Raw genomic sequence first — 27234 nt, 5'->3', positions numbered from 1 at the left:
GTTTGCCCAAATTCTGAAAAACATGAACCGCCTGATAATGAGTCATTAGTCTCAAGATATTGTTTGAAAATATAGTCACTAGGGGAGGTGAAATAGCAGCTGATTTGGGCCTAGGATAACGGGAAATTATGCTAAAATTGACAATGACAATGATTGACAACACGTCAGAACGATATACATGTACATAGCAACCACTTGAATCCTAGGCATCACATAGTTTTATAGGGTATTCTGAGGGGTGTATGCAAGAACTGCTCTTCTCTGAACAAGAACTAGCAATAAAATTGTGTTGACGGTCTGCAAATAAAATAATAAAGGCTAAAACTCACCCACGTTAAAGTTATCAAAACTTCGAAAGTGTAGCCATCATTGTCGCCGGTTGTTGCCAAGAGTTATCCCTGTGTAATCTCGGTTAACAGGCCGTAACTAATTCATTCACGACTGGCACTACCGGTCAAAAAGGCCACACTAAGGCTAATTTACTAATCTTTTTAAAAATCTGAAGACGTTAAAAATATTTTATTTGTAATATTCGAATAGCATTTTCTTTCATAATTTATTTACCAGCGACCCAAGACTCATCAAGCATTTTAAAATTTAATTTATCTTCGCTTGGATTCGACCACTAATTCGACACACCTCGGTAAAACGGAAATACGATTCTATTTTGATGGAGTTGTTATTGATATGAACTGAAACACTTCGTATCCCGTTTCATGCAATTTTCTTGCAGGGACCCATTAGACCACCCAATTTTCTTACCCGGAAATGCTTTTTTTCTTGCAGAACTCTGTTAGACCACCCAATTTTCCTATCGGGAAATGCTTTTCTTCTTGCAGACCTTAGTTAGACCACCCAATTTTCTTACCCGGAAATGCTTTTTTCTTGCAGAACTCCGTTAGACCACCCAATTTTCTTACGCGGAAATGCACTTTTTCATGCACTTTTTTCGGCTGACAGACCCACCCCACCCCCCAGTTGCTGTTTGCATTTTTTTTACAGTTGCCCCCTGCTCTGTAAAACTTAGGATGTAGGGCTCTTCTCTATAGAACAGCACTCCTAGATGATTTGTGGTCCCATAAGATAATTCCTCATTGAGATGACAGTGATGAGAACATTATATATATATTTAGTTTAACATATACTGGAAAGATGTTTTTTTATCCGACTGAGAACTCCAAAAACACTTAGTATACATTTACAGGTACAGTCCACATGTGCATTCTGGCCACTTTGTTCGTACGTGGGTAAGATGCTCGCTCGATAGCCTGGAGGTCGGGTGTTCGACCCCTGCATTGGCCGAGAAAGTTCATCCAGATTTTCCAGTGTGGTTTCCCCTTGTCAGTGATGCAGGACGGAGGGCCCGACAAGGACAGCTGTCTCGTCGTTCGGATGGGACGAAAAACCGAGGCCCCGTGTATACATTGGCGTGCACGTAAAAGATCCCTTGGTAGTTGGAATTCGATATAAGAGTAGGCCGTAGTGCCGCTGCCCGGGCAAAATTTCCCTCATAGCACACTGTATGGTGTATGACCGTCTTCATTAGCCCAGTTTAGGAGCAGAACAGTAGAACGTTAAACCCCATTTCATTTCAGTTCAGTTCATATATGCATTCCAGCTAACTTTTTAATCAATATTAATGCCCAGAAATTTAAACAGCTAAACATCTTCAATAGCAATATTATTTATACCCAACTTTAGAATGGGAACATTCCTTCTTTGAAAATTATAAAATACCATGTACTTAGTTTTTAAAACTTTCAAAGATAATCTGTGCTCAGTGAGCCAATTGGAGTCTTTGAAAAGTTCAGAATTAGTAGCCTTGTAATTTGTTTTACTAAGTTTTAAGAGTAGTTAACAAAGATGAATCTTCTGCATACAAGATAAAGTTAAAAAGTTTGGAGGCAGTTGTGATGTCATTCATTGGACATTCCACGTCACGTCAACAATTTTGACCTAAATTGCAATGATTGTTGTTCACCTTGAGAAAAAACACTATGTCACGTTTGGGTTCATGGGGCCTAATGAGACCCATTTATTATGGGAATTAAAAGATTTTGGGCATCCGACTTACATCGAAAGTTCTATCAGCCATAACTCAGCACACAGTTATCCGATCTCGATGATATAACGTAAAGCACGATTTTCTGCGATGATTGTTTCCGAATAACAAAGCGATCAGGGCATTTTTCCCCGAAAATGACATAGTCTATAATCGTCATACCTACTAAAAATCAGCGTGGGATCTCCATGGGAACACTGCAAAAATGATCACCAAACTGAGAACATGATATCCGCTTCAGCCGTTACATAGGCACCGAATCGCCGTATAATAAAGCATTCGACTATGGGCCGAAAATACAAGAGGGCATTATTGTTATCAATTTCTCTTTGACAGACCTTTAAGGCCCGGTCCCACTGCACTTACGGATGCAAAGAGGATGTAAAACGGGAAAAAAACGTGCCCTCCGTTTGAAAACACCATGCATCCGTTGTGTACTCATTGCATACTTGTTTCATACTCTCTATCCATCGAGCATCCGTTCACTTTGATTTCATCCGCGCAAAAAGTTTTGAGCTGCACAAAACTTTTATAACGGATGAACTTTCTGCGCGACATATACGAGCACCAAACGTTCCATGTCCGTTATCATTCGTTAAAGGCCACTGTATCCTCTCAGCATCCTCTGGGCATCCTCGCAACCGCTCCAGCTGAAGACGGAAAGTGGGAGGAAAGATAAGGTACATGGAACGTCTATACATCGTTAGTAGCACGGACATAGAAAGGATGTAAGCGTATGCATCTCGTATATAAAGTTTTCAAAACGGACAAAGCGTTTGTATCTGGGATGTATCTGGTATATTGAAGGATGTCGAGGCTGTCATCCACTTTCATCCGCTAGGCTTCCCATGAACATCCATTTAACATCCCCGCTATATACTTCCCATGTTCGTTCTTTTCCGTTCTGTTTTCGCAAATTTTCGTCAATTTTGTCCATTTCTGGTGCGGATGAAAACGGATGGCGCCACCCCAAAAAGTTTGCTCGTCCGCTGTGTCCTTTTTGCTTACGTTTTGTTTCCATCGGCCACTGGGACCAGGCCTTTACTTAATTTGGTCATTTCATATCTCTGTTGTTGTTTCAAATGATAACAGTATGTCCGATTTATCTAGCATTATTCCATCTGGAATCTCAGGGAAAACGAAACTGGGGGCTGGCCCAGATGGACCCAAAAAGTTAATCTTAGCTATCAAAGTTTCCTGCCGGAATTCAGTATTATAACCCAGACACCAGTGTATGTCATATTTAGCAGTGGCGTAGCCAGTTCTTTTTTCAGCGTAATTCGTTAAACTGTACTACGATAAAAGGATAAATAGTATGCCGACACACACATTGTAACACTGGTTTAATTGCATTTTAACATTGTTCAAGTACGTTTTACTTTTCGCTTATATATAATTAAAATTATATCATATATATTATTATAATATACTATTATATATTTACAATAATAATTTACATCGAACATCACATGCATAAATGACTCTGTAATCTTTTAATCTTAGCTATCAAAGTTTAATTAAATGGAAAAACAATGATTTGTAAACTATAATTGATAAACTACAAAGAGCCTGAAACGTACACGAATATCTTTTCAGCTAGTGACATATGCAATCCTTTTAGTCACACGTATGAATCATTAATGGCTATAGCCATGTTTATATTTTATTATATGAATACACATAGAACGATAGGACAAGTAGAGCGTCACATCAAGGTAGGTGAGCAAGGTTAAAAATAGTGAAATATAGTTTTCGAAAATACATAAACGACCCCTTTTGTCGCGTGGTTAAATAATAACATTCATAACTGTTAATCCCAGTTTCAAAGGGGTTTTGAAAAAAAATATTTCTTGTCGCTCGTACCCCATGTACACAATCATACACATTTAGTCATAGCAAATACAAATTAAATAACTATGTAGTTTTTCTTGAAGCGAAGTTCTTAAAATTCTCGAAAAGATATCTTTACGTTTTAATAAAAAACAAACTTTTGGCAGACAGGAAAATACATTAAAGTATATATACATGTAATCGTTTTCTGGACTAACGAATAAACTGCTGTTTGACATTGTTATATTGTCTTATGTAAGTGTTATTTGAAGCAGTATTTAACTTTCGTTTCATATAAGATATACAATTGGTGAAGGGATGAAGATCAAATCATTGTTTCACTTTGCAATATATATGTACATGATTGACGGTGAGTTATTTCATTATTATTTTAAGTTAATAGAATGATCTTTGTGACTGAACTTTGTGAATGAATTATTTTTTGATGAAATGTGACTTTATTGTTTCGGACCCACTGCATCAATTGCTTTCGCTACTGGAACACAGTCAAGAAAATGTGTCTTTTTCTAAAGTCCTATATCATTACGGATCCGTTACTTTCCCCCGCGTAAAACTGCCCTTTTCATTAACGTGTGGGTTTGTCCACAGCACATGTATGTGTCGGGTTTATATATTTAAACTTTGTAATATTATTAAATGGCGAAAATCTGTTATAGGCGAATAAACAATATCATGCCATCTTTGACACAATTAAATATCCTTTCATGTCATCTGTCACTTACTAAGTGTTGTGATCAAGAACCAATACTGCAACAGTGCACGATTCCACTCTTATTATTTCAAATAAACGAAATATTAATTGGTTTAAACGAAATATTAATTGGTTTAAACGAAATATTAAATGGTTTTAACGAAACATTAATTCGGTTAAACGACTTAGTTCTTTCTATTAATCAATTCACGATTTACCAATGACCCCAATGCTTCACACACCCAATTTGAAAATACAATATGTTGTTAAAAAAGACAATCCACCGGTTTAACGTTCACTCGACACATACTATGCGATTTAAGGACTAACATGTTTCAACTTTGTTTTCAATAATTCGCTAGACCATAGGGGTATTTAAGAGTGGGAGGAATCCTTTGGACAGCGAGAAAACCCAAAATGTTGGACAGGCGACACTACTCTTTGTCACGTATAAGCGGTCAATTGAAAGAACGTCACTTTATTAAATGACAGATTTTAAACCACTAGACCACCCAGTTGCCCTTTCTCTGGAACTGCGGTTCGCGGAACACCTAGTGGTTGTAATACCCACCCAACCTGAAAATGAAATCCATTAAAAACTATTGCTTTTATCAGGTTCACACGGTTTGCATAATGCGGATCATGTGGTAGGATGGGGGCACTGGATTGAAAGGTTGTCGTAACGATAGGGTCCTTTCCTTTATGACCTCAATGCTTTAAACCAATTTATAAAAAATCTGATTTAAAGTATATCCTCTTTCGTGGTCTTAAGGAAGAATCTGGATTGGAAGAGTGGGGAATAGATAAGGTTTGGCCTTTTATGACCCCAATGCTTCGCATCTTTATGACAAAACTATTATTATTTAAACAGTATGCTATTTCGATTTCATCAATCATGTTTTCGTAATGAGGGATGGGGGACACTAGTCGCGGAAATCCTTCGCACCAAGGATTTCAACAAAGGTCTCGTAGCGCTAAAAATCCTCAATGCCTCACATAAAATTGATCACAATCCTCTAAAAATTGCAGCCTCTATCGCGTTCACACGGCTTCAAGAAAAAGGAAAGAGGGGGAGGGACAGGCGAACCTCTGTATTCCGCTATGGATGAATGCTGAAGAAGGTGGGTTTCACGGATTCCCATGAACAAGTTCAAATTCATAGCACTTATGCTCTCGTGGTCCTAATGCTTCGCAACGACGTAATACACAAATTCACGTACGTACAGACAGATGAACAGGGAGAGAAATTAATAGGGTTTATCCACATGGTCCATGTGGCTTCTGGACGTCCGCCTGTAGGCCAATCGATCCGACTGTTCCTTCAGCCCGTCACCAAAATGTTAACGCAATAGGAACTACAGTTTTTATCGGATTTTCTTAAAATTTGGTGTGAGGCATTTGATTCATAATTTGTTGATGAGCCCGATCGCTTTTTAGCGATACACGATTTTTGCCGAAAACCTTGGTGTGAAGCATCGACGGCATAAAGTGGAAAACCGTAGTTTTGCGTTCTACAACATTCCATTCACCCTATTCTGAAAACCTTATTTTCAAATTGGGTGTGGGAAGCATTTGGGTCAGTAGCCGGCGTGTCAAATCGTAAATCGATTAATTCAATTAATAGAAATAATGAATTTGTTTAAATGAAATGAAATGGGGTTTAACGTCCTACTGTTCTGCTCCGACCGGACTAATGAAAATGGGAAATTCGTTTAAACGAAAAAATTATATAAGAGTGGAATTGAGCACGAAAAAAAAATATATATATATTCGTCCGCTTAAGGGGCTCCGTGTTAATTTGCCATGTTTCCGTTGGAGTATTTTGTACTTCAGTGAATTACTGAGTTCGACCGGATTTTTATAACGCACACCCTTGATATGTCTTTCTGACTACTAATAGCCGTGTGGTTTATTTTTGTCTCTGTTTTCAAGTCAAGTTTTATGTGGGTTGCGACCCTCAAATAGATCAAAAGCCTGTGACGAAAAAGCTGTCTCATAAGTAATAGAAGTATATTAATTGACAGCTATTGTTAAACAAATTTAAAACATCAAATGTCAAATGCATCACTCTAACCTGGGTGGTTTGAATTTGACCCAACAATACTTATGACGTAATATTTTCGTCACGTACTTTTGGACTAAAAGGCATTACTTCAATTAAAGATACATTATGGGGGATTCGATAACGAGTTGGCAGTTTTCATTATAATAGTTAACAACTTGATAATGTAAAGGCAATTTGTTGAAATTCAAATTGATCCACTATGAACCGAGAACTAAGCGGTTGAAATTACTAAAGTCAGTACGATAAACAGCATAGGCTCGATTATCCATTTAATCGTTAAATTGTGAAGGTCAGTTATGCAGTAAATCAGCTCATAATCCACTAAAGATCGCAGGCTAGCGATGCCATCTATAGTAATTAATGGTCTGGATAGGTTAATTAATGTCCAATTAATAGTTTAGATAACATTTCTGGCCTAAAGAAAGACCTGCAATATGCAGATTAAGCTCTTGCGTAATGCATGTTTAAGTTCTTTAGCTTGTTTTTCTTACGCAATCATACTGATAATTTTATTCCTCGGGTGCAGCAGTTTCACTTTTTTATGTTAATGCCAATTAATCAGTATGGCAGGCGTTTATTGGCTAGCACACATGCTAATATTGGCACATGAATATAAATATTCGATTTCACTTGTGTTAGACCTAGAGTGTTTATTCGCCAGTAATTGTATGCATATACGTAAACAAAGAACATCCAAAACTACACATTGGTAGTGTTAGTACATCAACGACTAAACGATACATCAACGACTAAACGAACTAAGGTGCGACGCAGATGTTAAGTGTTTTAAAATATATTATTTGGAATTCAAAACAAGCAAAATATGGTTTAAACGGTATTTATTTCGCAATTATTGTACCATTTAAAGGCATAAAGAATATGATGATTATAAAGACGAAACACGCCAAGAAGGTTTATATTAATGTAATGATTTCAGTTATATCATAATTCTCTAGAGATCAAAGTCATAAATTTCAAATGGTGGTTTTGTTTTTCTCACAGATATAATACTTTTTAATAATTGGATAGAAGGTATTAAAAATGTCAGCACTATTGTTGGTTGTCACGTCCAGTTAATCTGGGAGTTATTTGCAAAAGACCACCATGTTTCCATTTACAAGGTAAGGTTAAGCTGAATTGTTTCGGTTTTAATAAAGTGTGAACCAAATCACCTTAACTACATTAAATGAACCGAGTTTAAAAATTAGATGACATTTCAACATAGTAATTAAAGAAATAGCGAAGTACACTGCATAGCATAGATAAACAAGTGGGGTGGGGGGCATGTTTGAAGATCAGTTTTTGTTTGATTTTGAACGCCTCTTGGGATTAATAATGTTTATAATACTATAAATTGATTTGTCTTTGCCCTGCGAATAATTTAAATATCCCTCATTTTATTATCGAACAAAATAATGTTCCCCTTTTCCCTAAATACTGTAAATCAATATAATAATAACATAAGTGTTTGGTAAAATTGGTAATTAAATTTAAGATTTCAGGAAAAGGTGTTGAAAACAGATTGTCCAATAGTGATAAATACCATATAGACACAAGTCAAGTCCATAACATCAGTATAACCATTACCAACATCACCATGGATGATGCTGGTGTATATAGATGTCGGGATAATGTTGTTATAGAGAAATGGGCAGACTTGTATTTAACAGTCACGGGTAGTTAATTGTTAAAGATAAATTACATTTGATTGGCAAATCTCACAAAGTTCTATTTATACCAAATTAAAAAGAAGACACGAAAACATCTTTTAAATGTACTTGTCTAAGACAGGTGTAACAGTATTTAATATTAAACTCTTGATACACATATTAGGAAGCATATGATACGACAAGATATAATCATATCACACTTAAAATATGATTAAATTTACACATCTTGTATTTCAATATTTCCACAGATGCTTCAAGACAATTCCAATTTTATATTGATATAACTATGATTAAACATTGGTATAAATTAACTTAATTACACAGTCACCACAAATTCCCATGTTATTTATGCCATACTACTATCTCCAATATCACATCAAAGTCTATTTAAATTTGATCTTAGAAAGAATCAACTACTCATTACAAATACGATGTTAATTACTTACAAAAAAATGAAAACGATTACTTGAAGCAAATCCTGTCCTTTACAAAGACTTGACAAACGATTACTTGAAAGAAAAAACCTATTTATATTTACAGATCTGCTGTGGAAGGATAATCCTACAATTGTCAGAGTATCTGTTGGAGATGATGTAACAATGATGTGGGAATATTTTTTAAATGATATAAATAACCATAAAACAGTTTATAAACAAACACCTGGAACTACCGATATCGTAAGTTGGAACATTTATAAAATTTTACTTACTGTTAATGTTTGTGTGAAATAATGTCTGTATGGTGTTAAAGAATCTGAAGAACATTTTGCATTTCTATTTTTGAAAGCAAACTATATATAGTTTCCAGTATTTATTTACAAATTTAAAATCACAAATGCCTTAATATCTTGGGAATTTGTTTTACATAAACCCAAAAGTGACGACCTTCCAAATTTTAGAAAAATATCCACTCAAAATCAACGTATTTTTGTAAAATATTTAAAACAGAACACTTTGTCAGAAATGCGCAGCCGAAACAAATGGCAACCCTTTAGATTGTTGACTTTGATTTTATGCCTCAAGTTTAGGCGAACGAGGTATCGCTTGTATATTTTTGCTACGATTATATACACAGCACCTCCTGACACAGAGAGACAATTAGAGGAAATTTGAACGCATCATCTGCCATCACTACATGACTGACATATAGACAACGTGACCAAAAAACCCGCAAGATGGGGGATTTAACACTTATGCAAATTAATAATACTATTTATACAGTATGATGATCTTAGTAAATGGGACAATGAGAAGCTAATTGTTAAAGGAGACGACTCAAGGATGGAGATTAATATAACGGAGAGTAATGATGGTCGTACAGAAATAGTGATGTTAACCATACATAATATACGTATTGAAGACTTTAAATATATTTATAACATGAAAAGACAAATTCCCCACAACAAGTGTATCAGATATGGCAAACCCGTTTCACTTATTGAAGGTAAGAAAGATAACCAAGTTCCTTATAATATTTTATTAACAATGGACATCCGTAGTCCAAATGCTTAAACTGTCATATGAATGACGTTCAAAAATGCACATTTACAAGCAAGGGCTAAACTGTTTAGAATGTATTGAATTGAAGACAATAACGTATTAAATTGAAGACAATTATGTAATAAATTGAAGACAATAAGGCAAAAATTTTAGGATGGATACCACTGTCCAACTCGCTTTAGGATATATAATACCATTGCCTAACTCGCCTACTGGTATCACTGCCTAACTTGTCCCAGAATATATAATATCACTGTCAATCTCGTTCTAGGATATATAATACCACCGCCCAACTCGCCCTAGGATACCATATGCTGAAAAAGTTATTTTTTTCTAAATAGTACACGTTAATTTTCATTTTAAACAAAATTTAACTCCCAACACTAGGTAAACTGTTGGAATGTGTTTTAAGTAGTTGACTTGGTGATGACTCGAACATATTTTTTTTTATTCGTAGCAATACATGTTAATAGTTTCAAGACTGAACTGGCAGCACGACCATCGGAAAATATTACATTTTTATGGACCTATCGATACAGCGCTATAGCAACGCGTATAATCTTTAATAAATATAATGATTTACGTGAACAGGTAAGGTTGGTTATTTTATTTAATATACTTACACATGTCTAACAACAGGTAACTCACTGGATACTTCGGCTATGCAGAAAGTAACCGTTCTAAAAATCAGAATCACGCTAACTGGATTATAAATGTTTCTGTCATCAAAACTGTCCACATTTGATTTCTAGACTTTTGTTCAAATTTAAGGAAGATTGTGTCGATTTGAAACGATATCTCATAGGGTAAGTTTTCCTTAAAACAATTGAAATAAAATGTGATTTAACGTCCTCCAACTGGACTAATGGAGACGGTCCTTAAAAACAAGTTTTACACACACACATGTATGTGCACGATCTATGTCAGTTTTTGTTGTTGTTTTATTTTTGTTTTAATATTACAGGTCCAAATAGGAAATTGGACTAGAAACAGATTTGATTCAAATATGGGTGAAAAGCGATTAATATTCGGTAAACTGTCTGTAGTAGGTGGAGAGAATATTATTCTAACCCTATTAAAGACAATCGATGATGATTTTAATACTATATATGGCTGTACCATTACCTTTGGTGATGGTCTGACAGGTTATAATGCGACTAAGCTAATATTTACTCAAGGTATGTGAGATTTTTATTGTAATCACTATATATACAAATACCGAAGTTCCGCGTACACAATCGTGTGCTCGTAAAATAACCCTTAACAGTCGGAATTAATATTTATGATAAACATCTGTCTCTTTTAAAAGTCTAGTGTCTAATAATATAGACCCGATTGCCAAATAAATTTTGCAATGACTGGCAACGGAAGTATTTTGATCTTATGTCATTGAGATGGTTGTATTCAACCAAAAGCTGCTTAACTGTCAATGGAACATGACAGTGACATCATCAGAAATGTGGTACAGAGATCCTAAATATTAGCTGTGTTAAAATCAAACTCAAAACCGATTTGTTTGTGACTTATTGTCAGGATTATCAATTTTGTCCACCGCCCTTAGCGCATGTCATATGGATGAGGTGAGCGTAAGCATAAATGTACATTATTATTCTTTGTCTCATTATTTAACTAGATGTACGACCCAGAATAAACGTTCCCGGCAACCAGCAGATTTATGGTAGAATTGGCCACAGAATAACATTAGTATTTACGTATCACTACAGTTTCCCAGCATTCAGCATTAACTTCACCCGTACAAATAGCTCCGGATTTAAAGTAAGATAAAACATTTCGATTGTCTGTTTGTAAAAGCAACCAATTCGATAATAAACGCAATACTTTTAGACATTTACACCTCCACCAAGAAAATAAATATATCATTTTTCAGTAACATTAGGCTAACGTATGCGAATGTATCGAAAATGCATTTTCAAGAGTCATTTACACTCTTGTGTATACATGTATTGAAAAGAGGCATTTACAATCTCATCAATAAATGCTGTATATAAAATTCAATCAACCTATGTATCGACAATACGAGTGTACGCTAAAATCTTGCAAACCATTACAAATTGTGGACGACCCTTAAATTGCTACTGTACTCAAACCTGAAAAGGGAGCTAAAATGTTCAAACTTGGAATATATGTTTATTTGGCTAATGTCTTGACTCGAATGCAGAAGTCATGTCGCAGGTCAATGTTTTTTGGCGACATGATAATGTTGATTAGAACTCCTCGGCGGTGATGAAACTTGTATTGCTGATTGCCCCCCCCCCCCCCGGACTAAACAGTTGGGTAGATAAAAACGAAATAAATTATTTAATTTAGGGATTGTGGTGGTGGGATCAGCCTAAGAAGTAACAATAAGTATTGTTGTTTTCGGTACCTGTGCAGTTACCTTCAGGGTGCACTTACATTTTTTTAAATTTCAGTCTGAATCTAGGGAAGTTAATTGGAAAGATGTTATAGATGACGACAGACGGATCTTTCAAAACAGTTCTATATTAGGTGGAGGACAGATATCTCTAATTATACTAAACACAACTATTCAAGATTATAATGCTGTCTATAAATGTGAAGTTATATTTACCAATGGCAAGATTGTTTCTGCAATGATTGAATTAATTCTACAATCTGACACAGGTTAGTTGTGCATAATCTTGACAATCATATAGCTTACATGTTGTTTAAATAACGCACATTATCCTACAGCTAGGCCAATACGGTCAATACTGGTGGTTACATTACCTTTTGTATATCTATTGCTAGTCCATCGGCAATACTATATACCGGAAAACAAGCGAAAAACAACCGGAAAACCCCATTTTATACTGAATACCGGAAAACACCGGAAAAACACACTAAATACCGGAAAACATCCTAAATAGTTAACCCGGAGCCTGGTCCTCTGTGTGCGGTTTTGGACCAAGTGAGCGCCGATGAAGAAAGGTCAAGGTCATTACGAGGTTCGTTTTACAAATAGCCCCCCCCCCAAAAAAAAAATCCGATTTTTTTGACGAAAAAAATTCTCTGTCACAAAAAAAAAATATTCGAATTTTTCCGAAAAATTGGTTTTACAAAAAAACATTCCGTAGAAAATAATTTTACAGAGAAAAATACTGGAAAAAAATTTAGAATTTTTTTTGGAGAGAAATTTTGGAGAAGAAATTGTTTAAAAAAATCTGAAAATTCCGATTTTTTTTTTCTCCAAAATTTTTTTGACGAAAAAAATTTTCTGTCACCCCAAAAAAAAATTCGAATTTTTCCGAAAAATTGATTTTACAAAAAAACATTCCGTAGAAAATAATTTTACAGAGAAAAATACTGGTATAATTTTTTTTGGAGAGAAATTTTGGAGAAGAAATTGTTAAAAAAAAATCTGAAAATAAATTTTTCTTTGACCGTAGGCGATCGCTCGCTTGTATGTTAATGAACTTATTTCATCAGCGCTCACCTGGTCCAAAACCACACGCGAGGACCAAACTCCGGGTTACTAAATAGCGACCGGAAAACTTATAAGAGTAAACTGTGCCCGAGATTGCGCCGCGCCGCTCCGGGAGGGATCATCGGCAGAGTGGGACGGGGGTGAAATTGTCCAGTCACGTGACGAACATCGATCTCTCGTTCCTCAAGCCATATTATTTCTACAGTCATTGTCATTAATCACAAATTACGGGATGATATACGAAAATGCAGGTTTACTTTGAAATAGTGCAAATGATACTACAATCTTCAGATCAAAGGATGCAAGTTCTTACACAGTGCAGTATAATTTGTGCAACAGAAGACATCTCGAATATCGATTGTCGGAAAAAACATTTTCTCGGGGACATTTTTTTCCGAATACGCATTCGGTGTAAGTCTTCAGCCACCAGGAAGTGGTTAACATAGCAAAACAAATTGGTTGCCGGAGGTTCTCTGGGAGAAGGTAGCCTCATCGGCTAGAGTCCTCTATTTCACAAACAAAAACAACAATTGCTTCCTTGAAAATTTATCGATCAACCCTTTTTACAGACGTCCAGCTTACCACTTCCCGTCAATGTAGTAAGATAGAATATGTACTTTTCTCATGGACAATTGGGCGAAAGTTGGGGTTTTCTCAAGGAAAACTGGTCAACAAGTTGGGGAAAAAAGTTCGAAAAGTAATCCAGAAAAAAATCATGTGTGCGGCCCTCGGAATATGATGGAATATGTTGAATATTATTATGATTCAAGTGATTATATTTGATCCTGGAATGAAAGTAAGCTCAGAAACAAGTAGATTTGTAGCCCTTCCAACGAGATGGATAGCTCTTGGAAAAGATAGACACTTTTCAGATTACAGCCTGTCCAAGAATTGCGTGGCATCCATTTCGTTTGGTGATAAGGACACATAGCGGTTACACCTGGAACTTCAACTCGAACTATTCAGAGATTTATTAACTCGTTTTTTATGTTACTTGCTGTTTCATGATGCGATTTTTTTGTTACCTAGGGAGGAGTTGGCCTAGTCGCGCCTTCCACTAATTCGTACCACCCCGATTCCAGCGTTATTGGTAAGAATCAGGAGACCGGCTCAACCGGCATATAATGGGGCCCTTCGAGGGCAGTGTTTAATCTACTGAAACACTGAAATTTACTGAAAACAAAAATTAAAATACAAAATATAATATGGTCAATGATGGAGGTAGACTGATTGCGTCTTTTAAAACATTCAAAACATAATAGGCATCAACAAAATTTTGGAGAAAAAAAAATCGGAATTTTTTTTTTTTTTTTTGCGGGCGGGGGGGGGGGGGCTATTTGTAAAACGAACATCGTCATGACCTTGACCTTCCTTCATCGGCGCTCACTTGGTCCAAAACCGCACACAGAGGACCAGGCTCCGGGTTACCTATTTAGGGTGTTTTTCGGTATTTAGGATGTTTTCCGGTATTTAGTGTTTTTCCGGTGTTTTCCGGTATATAGTATGGCCCCCTAGTCCATTATGGTTGTGATTTAACCTATACTATAGTATGTAATTTATTTGTATAGTCATGCCTGAAACAGAGAAGACGACCTTTGAAAGAAATCTAATGATAGCATTGGTGATAGTAATGGTATTAATAAGTTTGATAATAGGAATTGTTGTTTGTAGTAAGTAGATATTACAATTATAAAAATCGTGGTTTAAACAATTGATTGCAGCGTGTAATATTTATGGATATTTTAATATATTCTACATTCATCATGTACTTAGATATACATAATCTGAGCGAGCGTTCTCAAAACTAAGATCCTTGCAATTATTGGTATCAAGATTTGTTTTACGGTTTATGTTATTGTTGTAAAATTAAAATGGCGATATAATAACCCCATTCCATTTTTCATTACCATCTATTTGTTTTACAGGATATAAATGTCGATCACATAAATATGAGAGACCGAGACGTGCCAGTAATACCACGAATAATATGAGACATTCCTACATTTCACTAAACAGTGTTGTTATATTCCATGCCAACCGTGATTCTACTACAACCAATGCTGAGTCTACTGCATCTAACGACACAGATGCATATGCTAATCCCTACGATCCAATCAACAGAGATGGTATTGACACCAGTAAAAACGTTTATATGCCACTACAGAATCCCGGAACAAGTAGCATTAACCAAGGCGAGGATGTCCAAGAGACAAATGGTGATGACACTTCGGTTACCAATATAAATGATGTCGAGACAGCCGATGATGATGATGGTGATGATGATACATCGACACATGATTTTAATCCTTACAATGCTTTAAACAAATATACCCTGAACAGTGATATACACAGTTATATATCGCTACCACCATGTACGAGATCAGACAATGGGGAACATGCCCTGTCTCCTAATTCCAGTAGAGGAGAAGACGTAATGTTTGTGAAAAAAAGACCCTCAATGATTTAGATTTGATTCTCAAATTAAATCATATATTATGCATTTGTTTAGACCATCCTTGAATATACATTTGTTTATTTAGTTTTAGGTTTTTTTTATTGAATTTCTAACATGCCATAGAGTTAATACTGAGCTGTATACGTCGTAGGGTTCCTTATACATGTGGACTCTGGCCCGTAGAGTTGATGTTATACTTTTATTGTATTTTTCTTGTCTTATCTCTCTTTCTCGCACCAGGGTGCTCGTCCAGGCCGGCTAATCCACAACTAACGGGCGTATAAAGATCGCTTAAAGTAAATATTAAAAAGTCAATATAAATTAACAAGATAGTTTGTTATTATTTCTTTTACGTAATTCATATATTCTTTTACGCTAATTGCTTTTTTGTTGTAAAAATTGTTTCTTACTGTACATATTATTTTGGTGAGTATATGCGTGTCCTAAGGGAAGGGAAGGTGGGGGGTAGGTGAAATAATTATTGATTTTCAATATATGATATTTGTTTGCTTTGTATCAAATGTATTATCTGAATATATAGTTAATATAAATATTTTCTTATTTTGTTGAATGTTTCAAACAATATTCTTTCGGGGGAAGCAGGGGACTATTTAATGGGCGTGATCCGCTGTCTGACGGTTTGATCTGTCTGGGTATCCGTCCGTATGTCTGACTGTCAAAGTGTTTGGGACACAATAACTCTGTTTCTAATTAAGCTAGAATTTTCAAACTTGGGATAAGTGTTTTCTAGGTCAATGCCTTGACTGGCATTATTGATGGACAATTTGATTGGTCGATGCGTTGGGACCAATATCTGAATATATAGTTATTATAAATATTTTGTTCAATGTTTCAAACAATATTCTTTCGGAGGAAGCAGGGGACTATTTAATGGGCTTGTTCCGCTGTCTGACGGTTTGACCTGTCTGGGTGTCCGTCCGTATGTCTGACTGTCAAAGTGTTTGGGACACAATAAGCTAGAATTTTCAAACTTGGAATAAGTGTTTTCTAGGTCAATGCCTTGACTGTGATTGTTGATAGGCAATTTGATTGATTGGTCGATGCCTTGGGACGCGATAACTTTGCTTCTAATTAAGTCTGATTGATCAAACTTGTACATATTTTCATAACATCACTACCCTGACCAAGTTTGATGACGGGCATTTTCGGCCCAGGTTAAGCAGAGTGGGGAGCGATTTGATTGGCCGAGACTTTCGATTCCAGGTGGGTTTGATTACATAAGTACCTTGACGTTTTGGGACATAACTTTGAGTGAGAGTGGTAAAAGCGTTGTAAAGCTTCATTACATCATTACATAGTTTTAGTACTTCAATACGAGGATGAGCAATTTAATTAGTCAAGATTTTGGAGCTCGACAACATTGGTTCTAACTGGGTGACAATACTTACATTGAGCACTGCTTAGCAACATAATCGATGCTTTATAAAAATATATATACAATTAAAAATGTGTGTTGGGGGACATCAGCCTCACTGTTGGCTTTTTTTTATTTAAAAATTTATTCTTATATATACGTTATTGATATATTGTTACTTTGCTAGTCACATGTTTTGTGCAATAGGAATCCATGAGATATCCTCATTTTTTTTGTTATTCGTAATTGATATACTGTACACATATTTCTGTTTTTTAATTTAAATTGATTTTTTTTTTAAACCAAAATATAACTTTGTTTTGAAACTAATAATTTCTGTAAAATTAATTAAAGCATGCAACTATTGCTCTTGTTTATATATCAAAGTATGTGTTTTTCATTAATTTAATAATTCCTAAATATATTCAAACAAAAACTACTTATTTTTATGAGTTTCATACCTATATCGTCATGACATGGTTTAAGTTTTATTATACTCTGTAATCACACCATCCTTTTGAATGGTTTTGAAGGAATGGTGTATGTGTATGTTAAATGCATTAAATGGGTTTAGCAGTTGCCTAGACACAGCTGCCCCCTACCCGTGCGTGGGCATAGGTAATATGACATTGAGTTGAAAATGAGATCTAAATACACTACCGACTTGTTATGTGCAGGTAATATAATATTAATCGGTGTTGTTGAATATGTTGTCGGGTATGTGACATAGATAATATGCAGTTGGGGTGACAGTAATATCCAAATACTCAAACACCGATTATTCACTGTATAAAGTTAACATAATAATCCTATTGGTCTATTACACCCAAGAGTACAACCCACGCGGCTCTTTACTTTGTTCCATGAAACGTAATAAAAAAAACAACACCAAAACTAGACATACTGTAGTATCAATGCACGGTATGTTTGTACGCCTATAAACTGGTTATAGTTAATAATTAACATCAGGCAGAAAACTAGTAACAGATCTAATGTGTATGGTTAATAATTAACACCGGCAGATAACTAGTAACACATGTATTGTTGATGACTAACATCGGCTAGATAACTAGTGACAAATATAATGATATGTGGTTAATAATTAACATCAGGCAGGTAACTAATAACAAATACAATTATGTATGGTTAATAATTAATATCAGGCAGATAACCAATCAAATATCTAATGATCTATGGTTAATAATTATATCAGGCACATAACTATATTAATACATATAATTATATACGATAGCAAATCAATACGATAGCAAATATGTAATATTAAAAATCTAATAATAACAATTATGTATTATTCAAGAATAATAATCAAATGATAAATGGTAGAATGCTTTTCAGAAAATATGTGACTGGAGCTATTGACAATTCAACCCCTTTAATATCATTGTGACACGTGTCAAATTATAGCTGTTAACATATTATTAGGATTGCATACCATTATGGCAGATCTCTTTTTTGTATAATATTTCAATTTACTATTGGCAAACACAAACAACTCGCACAGCAATAAAGCCATGTATTCACAACTTAAACATAATACATTTTATTTTCTTTTATAAAAAGATCAAAGTTGACAAATCATATTTCAATAAAGTTTTGGTTTGTTTGATGTCAAGTTTGTGGTGGTAAATATGTGCCTCAATATTTCTCCGGGAATAAAAGTTTCCAAGAATTGTGTAATCTCAGAGAATATAGTTTATTGAGATATGAATGATAAAAAAAAGGTGGCCATGATCTGCTAAACTATTTCAATCTGGAACATACCCGGACAATTTTTATTAATTTTTCAGAAATATAATTTAGAAGTTAATCCCATCAAGAATTCTATTACTGCTTATTTTAAAAAGGGTGCCATATTTATTTTCAAATCTTAACAATAACAATATACTGTATAAGTTAGGTATCAGTAACTAAGACGCATTCTCGCTAACCAGGAAGACTTGTGTTCGTTTCCTGCTTAGGCCAAGGAAGTTTATCGTGTGTGTTGTCCCCTTGTCAGTGGTTCGGGACGGAGGGCCTGGTAAGGACAAGTATCTAGTCGTTCGGATGAGACGAAACAACTGAGATCCCGTGTATACATTGGTGTGAATTTCGAAATGAGAGAGAGAGAGTAATTGGATTTAAGGTCCACCCGACACAAAGCATGTCATTTCGGAACAAACACCGTCTTTGTGTAGCACGATATTTAACCTTATCTATAAAAGTATTCATGTAAAGTCACAACCAATATTGTTGTTGCTATGGTGACAATGTTTCAAGGTGTTAAACCGCTTAGTATGATCCATAATTTCCGAAATTAAAATCACGAATTAAAATTCACTATTGGCTATATTCAATCAATATTGGGTTATCTTGGTGTGAAGAAAAGGGACCCTAATACCCGATATTTAAATCACAATGAACATTCTGAAATCATAACCGACGCCATGTACTATGTAGTTCGGGGCGCAATTTGTATTGAAAAAAGAAAGCATATAAAAATGGCTGATTTACAAAAGACAAACACAATATAACAAAACTTAGAGAATGGACTAAGCTGACGCAAACATTTGAATTCTTCGTCAACAATTGAATGTAGATCTCTACTATATACATTTATTACATTAAGATATCTATTTTAAGTTTTCAAATAATAGAGCTATACACCCTTTAAATAGTTCATTCATAGTCATCATCATTGTCAATTTTATAATCACATGTTGACCTGTGATTATGACGACAATCATGAAATATACTTCAAAGTAACTTGTATTCAATATAATTGTGTCACGTTAAATAATCGTTTATTCGTCAATGTGGTTTACAAGATAGGAAGTATATGCAGTATGACAATGTATAATGGTCTTGATCTAGTAAAACAATTGAATGACTCGTTCAAGTCAAAGTCCGCTAGTTTAGATGACTTTTCTTAATAAAAGGCAACAGTTTAAAAACGAGTATACGATCCGATGTTATTTTATTATACAAAGATTATGGCCATGTTGTCTTATGATTTTAGTATTAGTGTAGTATATTATTGTTCGTGCAATGTTTAATTTCTTCGATACGTTACACGTACCTGAAAGAGGTACACACATTGATCTAATTGTATGTGATTCCTATGGTAAACTCCAAAGTAAAGCGAAGTATTAAATTACACTCTAATGTGAGTAATCTACTGACGAATAGTGTAAGTGTCATTCGTTTGATGTTGATACAAATGAGTTTATATTTTCCAAGCTTTATATCTAAAACTATAAAGAACATCGAAGGCTGTGATTTGTATTTAACATTGGCTGTATCTGTCAACAGTGAAATGTTTCATGTTAACATCGTTGGTCTAACACACTGGAAACAATCTATCTAGAATGAACTGAGCTAAAAACACGAAATAAAATGAGGTTCAACTTCCAACTATTCTTCGCCGACTGAGCTAATGAAGATATGGAAGTGACAATGGTTCCCTTACGTGCACGCCAACCTATACACGGGACCTGTCTCTGGTCAAACGCGAAAAACTAAGCGTTATCCCTTGCCAAGCCTTCGGTCAACTCGGGGATCGAACATGGGACCTCCTGGTTAGTGAGCCAAGTCCTACTGACTGACCCACCGTGGCTACCCTATTAAAATATAAAAGCACAACCAGAATCGTATAAATTATCCTAATATAGTAAGCATACGTAGCTTGGTTATAAGTGCCTGTCTCCACTAGATAGTTGTTACTTATAAAACTACTACTATATAAGGGAGAACGAGGGTGAGTTCATACCCACTCAGCACAAGATAGGTCATTTCGGGACAAACAAATTATATAGAAATGTATTTCAATAATGTGTCTGCTGACTGGATTATTTAGCTGTGGGGCGGGAGAGATTGAAGGACCCGGAGAAAACACACAAAGTAGGGCAGACTACACTACTCTTTGTTACGTAGAAATGTGAGATCAGAACTACGTCCCTTGACTCGATGACTAACCCGATCATATAAAGCGCACGTGTTGGACCACCCGGCACCCCAACCGCTCTTTTAACTAAATTATATATTTATAACGAAAATACACCAACCAAGATATGGGATAATCTCTATCGCCGTCATGGAGCCTGGCGAACACGAGTGACCATAACTTAATCAATCGGCGACGAACAATAATATATCACAGACTAGTAAATACAATTAAAAACATATAAATAAATAAAAAAAAATTTTTTATATTAATATTCATCTAAATTTTGAAATAAAAAAAATCTTTTTAATCAAAAAATATTGCTGTACATTTTACTTAAGACTCCGTATATCAGGTGTTAGTTCTCGCAGTGGAAACATCTCTGCCTGTAAATATTCAACGGATATATTATTATATACCACTGTAGTTAAAATAATGAAATGAAAATATAATTTAGGTTGCGAACAACAACAGTTTCTTAAACGTTGGTCTTTTGTGATCAATTCACACACATATGCGCTTAACTGAACAATATTATTAAAAGTGTTTTAAATCCATTTGCTCTCGGTTTAGCGTCGCTATTTTATATTTTACACGCCTCTGTTTTAACAGCCAATGCAAACGAAGCTATTCCAATTACGCCGAGGCACCGTCAATGTATCCCTGTATAACCAAGCCGAATTTAACAGGGTTATATGATTCGTGTCAACTAAAGGTTTGGGCACACCCAAGGACTTTCGCCGGTGGCTTGTGAGACAAAACAAGCAGCCCGTGCATCACCAATTCCACCACTGTCGTGTCGTTATGCGGGCGTCACACTGTAATGAAATTGACACCAGGTGGGCATACGAATATGACATTTTGCATTTCGCGTGGCGCGAAGATGGCTCCGAACTTGGTCAACAGTCAGTGAACAGTTGAAGCAAGTGCAATGCCTACAGAAGATCACATAATGGCACACGAACCACACACGGAGGTAATACGAAGTCGTGAATTTTGTATAGTACTTTATACCCACATGACTCACGATGGCCCTGTAGAGTTGCCCAGGACGATGCTTTTGCGGGCGTCACAATGTCGGGAAATTGACACTAGATACTCCCACACACGATAAAGTAAATGTTTAAATTCGGCTCTTATCTGGTGTTGATTTCGGGACGATGTGACAGTTTGTATGTCGTACACCGTGATCTATTTAAACCAACATTATCACCTATCATAGCGTGCATTTTGAATATATATTTAGCGTACAATATGGTTTATCGGCGAGAAACTATCCACTTATTATAAGTGACTTATAACGCGCAAGGAGACAAGATGTTCAGTCGTCTAATTAACTGCAGACCAATAGTTATTCGTTGGTGGTGCAAAATTGCCAAACAATCCTTGGAGTATGCAATATATGCTCTATAGACAAAGCCAGTCGGATTACTCTGCCATTTGCCTTTTGAACTTGAATACACGCGGGGTAGGATATTATTCAATGGGAACTTTAATATGTCTTTGACTAATTGTCATAAAACGATTATGATGTAGAAAATGTACGTTGAGAGTTTTGGACTTGACACGAGACATAGGGTTCCGTAACGTTAACTATGTGGCCAAGACATCATCAAACTCTAGCATATAATGATTAACTGAGATATGAATACCCCACAAGTTGTTACTATGGGTATATCGCTGCATGTTTAAAGTGAAATGATAATAGCAACATCACCCCTTTTATCAGAGACCTTAACAATAAATTCCTGAGCTACACCAGTATGAACTAACATATACCGGAAGGTCGTTGCATTTCGCTTTGTCTACTGACAGGCGGAATGCATACAAAAAGAAGTCACAATATACTTGCCAGGTGTGTTTTTGTAATGAAATGGGGTATATATTTGGATACTATAGTGTGTGTTCTATATGAGTTGTAAACAATTTGTCCTGACAACGATTGGTCCGTATTTGTAAGTTTGAAGCAATAAATCAGCAGATAATGAAGCATAGTTGATGCTCATGGGAATACCAATTATTGGTTGAACTATTTCACTTCCGAATTCCACGAACACTATATTAATTAAGGTATGTGAAGGTCTACACAGATGAGACGTTGGTGGGTGATCGAATGGTTAATGCGTGCGCTTTGGATAGTAAGGTCTGTCATTGAGTCAAGTGCCGTGATATGATTCCCCGCTTGTACATGTCAACGAATAGTGTCGCCTGTCTAATAACAGTGTTTTTTTTTTCTGGGTCCTCCTACTGCTCAAGACTCCTACGCTCAAGTGAATTATTGAAATAGAATTGAACAATTTGTTAGTTGCCGAATGATCTAGTTTCCCCCTCGCTCCCTCTCATGAGACTGGGTTGGGAATATGGACCGTGCTTACGGAGGTTTCGTGGCACACCGGATATGTCAGGCCTAGTGATAAATCAATATATTTATTACATGCAGTAACCAGAACCTTAAAAGGGCTACTAGATTTATTACCTGATTTCTGTTGTTACCCTCTGTGCAACTTTGTATTTTTCGTCTGACCGAATCTGGATATATAAGACAATATTTGTCAAAATTATAATACAATATTCAGTTTTTCAAATTTATAAACAAGGAAATCTCCAATATCAAACCCAAGAATCCCCAATAGCTGCCACCATCCGCTTACCAAAGCCGTCGGACACAGCAAAATACATTTCCAAAAACATTTAACTCAACGAAAACATCAAATAAAACAATAATATACAATCAATGGAGCTAAACATCTTATGCTTGTATATTTTGAGACTAACATTTGCATTTACTGACTACAGTTATTTTTAGTTATTAGAAAGGCAGGTGTTTCAATAGTTCCGTTAGGAACTGTGTCTGATCGGCCGATATCCGCTGGCAGTTCATATCCGTCCCTATATAGCTGGAACTAGTGTTTCAACAAAAATTGGCTCGGCCAAATAAGAAAATCATAGCCTACCTTGGCTATGAATAGAAAGTATCAAAATAACTTATAGATAACATGGTAAAGATAAGAGGGACCAGCTTTCTGAAACACCCCATTTCGAACCTGTGTGGTCTTTGAGGACACAGGACAATAGCCTAACAGTTAAACGTGATCAGTGTTTTATCATCACACAATTGTTAAAACTTGGATTTTAAGTTCTGACTCCCAGTAAAGTTATTTGTGTTAGGAATTAGCTAGATTCGAACTACATACTATTATTAAACTATTGTTGTTTCTATATTAATAAAACCCGACTACTGTAATACCGAATAATATACAAAAAGCTCACCACATAGTTTGACAAATACTATTATTAGTATTACTGCCAGTATTACTACCAGGAATACAACAGTCACAGTTATACCAGCAATTGCCCCGGTAAATAATGCTGATTTATCTTGGAACAATACGGGTGCCTTTTCTGAAACGAGAGAGAGAAATGGGGTTTAACGTCCACTCGACACAAACTAGGTCATTTCGGGACTAACATATGGTTTAATTTTTATTTACATAATTCGCTTGCTCGTAGGGGTCTTTAGCAGTGGGAGGAAACCGGAGTCCCCGGAGAAAAACCCACGAGGTTGGACAGGCGACCCTACTCCTTGCCACGTACAACCGGGGATTCGAAACCACGCCAGTCGACTCAATGACAGACTTTATGATACAGCGCGCGCACGCTAACCATTCAGCCATCCAACCCCCCTTTTTCTGAAACGACAAGAACGCTGATAACACTACGGTGTAGAATACATTTGTCACTTCAATAAAATAGAAAACATACTCTGATAACTGTATGCACCAGTACTTCAGGCGCGTTTCGAAAGGAACTTATTTTGGTCAAAGTGTCGAACTACAGATATTTGTTTTTCTTTTGTACAGTCATGTTTCCACAAAATCCAATTTAGTTGACACCTCGCCACCTGGATTAAATGTCAACTATAAATATATACAGAGCATAAAACAGTCCCATTTAAATAAATTTAAAATATGCTTCCTTCTGCGTAGCCTCGTGGAAAATAATAATCATCTAACTCGTCCAAGACTTCTACAAAATGGACATTTACACAAAGATTATACATTCTTCCTAAGTTAAGAGCCGGGTGATGGTGCTCCAAAGTCTTGATCAACGAGTCGTATAAATTTGTTCATACCTGCTTCACTTGAGCAGAAAATTAACGTCTCTACCTAGTCCCATTGTCAAATTTAGTCAGGGTACCGATCTAATGGAACACCGAAGTTTGGAACTTTACTCGAAATATACAGTATATCTATAAAAGTGTGAATTACCTTCGAGCAAGATACTCCAACTACCTTCTTGTTTATCGTGAAAGATAATTTGACATACATAGGAATAATTGAAGTCTACCCTTGATGTATCAAGTAAAGTTAGAGTAATCTGTCCTCCCGTTTTATTAAATTTCAGTCTACTTTCGCCATTTGGTATTGTTGGTAAAAACTCGCCACCATGCCAATATCCTATCTTATCAATCTGTAACATCATGCTTCTGTTTAGAATGCTGGAAGCAACAATTACATGTGCCTTATTTGGACGGCAAAAATAAAATACAAACCCATACAAAGGAATAACTAGCTTTACGCCCGCGCACGCTCTAATCGAATGAAAATGAATCGCCGTAGTGTTACAGGGTAAACCAGGGTATATTCAGCAGTTTGTACCATATAGACTTTAGGAAATCGCCCATTTTATTGGTCATGGTGGTGGCATTGATGCTAATTATACTCTTCAAAAACGTAGGGGATATTAACATGCAAATACCTATGTAGGTTGTGATATGATAAATAGTCATGGACACTTGACATGCTTTGAGAGTATGTTCACAGAGGAAGAACTTATCGGCCCAACAGAACCACTTAGCTGCATGTGCGACACCCAATAGCGTCATACCTGTGGGAGGGGTTCATTGTCAAATTTGACACTTCCAGGAAGGATTGATGTAAACTGCCGCTTGTTGGTTTATCCTATCCATTTGTTTCTTTTCTATCGGTTCTTGCATAAGAATTACTGTTTAGTGTATCTTTGCTTTAGTGTGTTACGTATAATTTGATCGGGAGAGGTGTTCGTCGAGTCAACCGACAACACTGCAAGAATTGGCCGTGGCATTGCAAGAGGAGTGGGTCATATCGTGATTGGACGGTTGATTAGGAGCATGCCTCGACGAATTGCTGAATGTCTGAGGATTGGTGGGGCAATTACTCATTATTAAGACAAAAATCAAAAAAGTCCATTTTCACTGTTGACAGTGTGTTATGTGTAGGCAATTGGCCTGTTATTAACATACACTGGTTACCTCTAATAAAAACAGCAGTGCATTTCCACAGTTTTGTATTGGTTCTGAATATCCCCCTTTTTTTGAAGAGTATATAATCAGAAACCAGTGACTTCAACTTAAAGATACATTATGGAAAATAAGTCAAAGAGCTGACAGTTCTCGCTATAATAGTTCAACAAATAATAGATAATGTAATGGAATATGCTGATTTCAGTTACATTACTTCACACTAAACCGAGAAATACTCATTTCAATGACACTGTATCCTCGATACGATAATATACAAAGTCTTGATTATCCAGTTTTGCGGTTAATCATAATTTGCTGTTGGGCGGCAGATTGGATTCAATACTAATGAAAATCGGGAGCATCAGATGGCATCGAGAGTTAATTATGGTCATGTTAATAAATGTCTAATTAATAATATAGATAAAATTTAAGGCCTAACGAACAACCAGCAACAGAGAGATTAAGCTCTTGCATAATGTATGTTTGAAAATGTAGTGCTTACGATTTTTGTGGAAAACTAAAGTATTAATACTTTTCCATAGAGTAACGGAGAGGTCAGATGACGCTAACAGATTGACATTAACCTGTCCAGTTCCAACAGTTAGCATCCTTCACCTCATCTGTCGCACAAACGTGTTCGGAAAGTCTGGAAATGGGATGGTCTTCATTTAAAGCATATTTTGTACACGTGAGTTTGGTAACTTGATTTGCAAACTAGAATATGGCGATTTCAATAAAACTGAACAACCGATCGTCAACTAAAAGGATATGTTAGTGCCAAAAATATTTCTAATTGTGTCTTGTGAAGAACATTCCTTCTCTTGTGCATAGCCTGTATTATGGAACAGGGGCCTGTTTCACGAAATTTTAACTTAAGATAAAATCCAAATTTTAGTAGAT

General features: G+C 35.8%; 1 protein-coding gene and 1 long non-coding RNA gene across 2 annotated transcripts; both read left to right on the top strand.

Moving 5' to 3' along the window:
* Nucleotides 1-7689: 7689 nt before the first annotated feature.
* LOC126819026 (uncharacterized) lies at nucleotides 7690-9772 on the top strand. The gene is made up of 4 exons (XR_007679468.1): nucleotides 7690-7790; nucleotides 8165-8345; nucleotides 8880-9016; nucleotides 9560-9772. It is a non-coding gene; the product is annotated as an uncharacterized LOC126819026 (long non-coding RNA).
* Nucleotides 9773-10332: 560 nt separating this feature from the next.
* Nucleotides 10333-17479, top strand: LOC126818295 (uncharacterized). Its single transcript, XM_050545637.2, has 6 exons — nucleotides 10333-10429; nucleotides 10803-11016; nucleotides 11472-11614; nucleotides 12271-12481; nucleotides 14852-14953; nucleotides 15209-17479. The coding sequence occupies exons 2-6, from the start codon at nucleotides 10845-10847 to the stop codon at nucleotides 15748-15750; spliced, it is 1170 nt and encodes a 389-aa protein (XP_050401594.1). The 5' UTR covers nucleotides 10333-10429; nucleotides 10803-10844; the 3' UTR covers nucleotides 15751-17479.
* Nucleotides 17480-27234: the final 9755 nt, after the last annotated feature.

Source organism: Patella vulgata, chromosome 1 (assembly GCF_932274485.2).
Source record: "Patella vulgata chromosome 1, xgPatVulg1.2, whole genome shotgun sequence".
Classification (NCBI taxonomy): domain Eukaryota; kingdom Metazoa; phylum Mollusca; class Gastropoda; family Patellidae; genus Patella; species Patella vulgata.
The sequence above is the reverse complement of the archived record's forward strand: the minus strand, read 5'-3'. Positions and strand labels throughout refer to the sequence as shown.

Excerpts from the sequence above, each read along its gene's own strand:
- LOC126818295 (XM_050545637.2), top strand. The coding sequence starts at position 10,845 with ATGGGTGAAAAGCGATTAATATTCGGTAAACTGTCTGTAGTAGGTGGA. Across the intron at positions 11,017-11,471 it reads TAAGCTAATATTTACTCAAG|ATGTACGACCCAGAATAAAC; the intron begins GTATGTGAGATT and ends TTATTTAACTAG. Across the intron at positions 14,954-15,208 it reads AATAGGAATTGTTGTTTGTA|GATATAAATGTCGATCACAT; the intron begins GTAAGTAGATAT and ends TTTGTTTTACAG.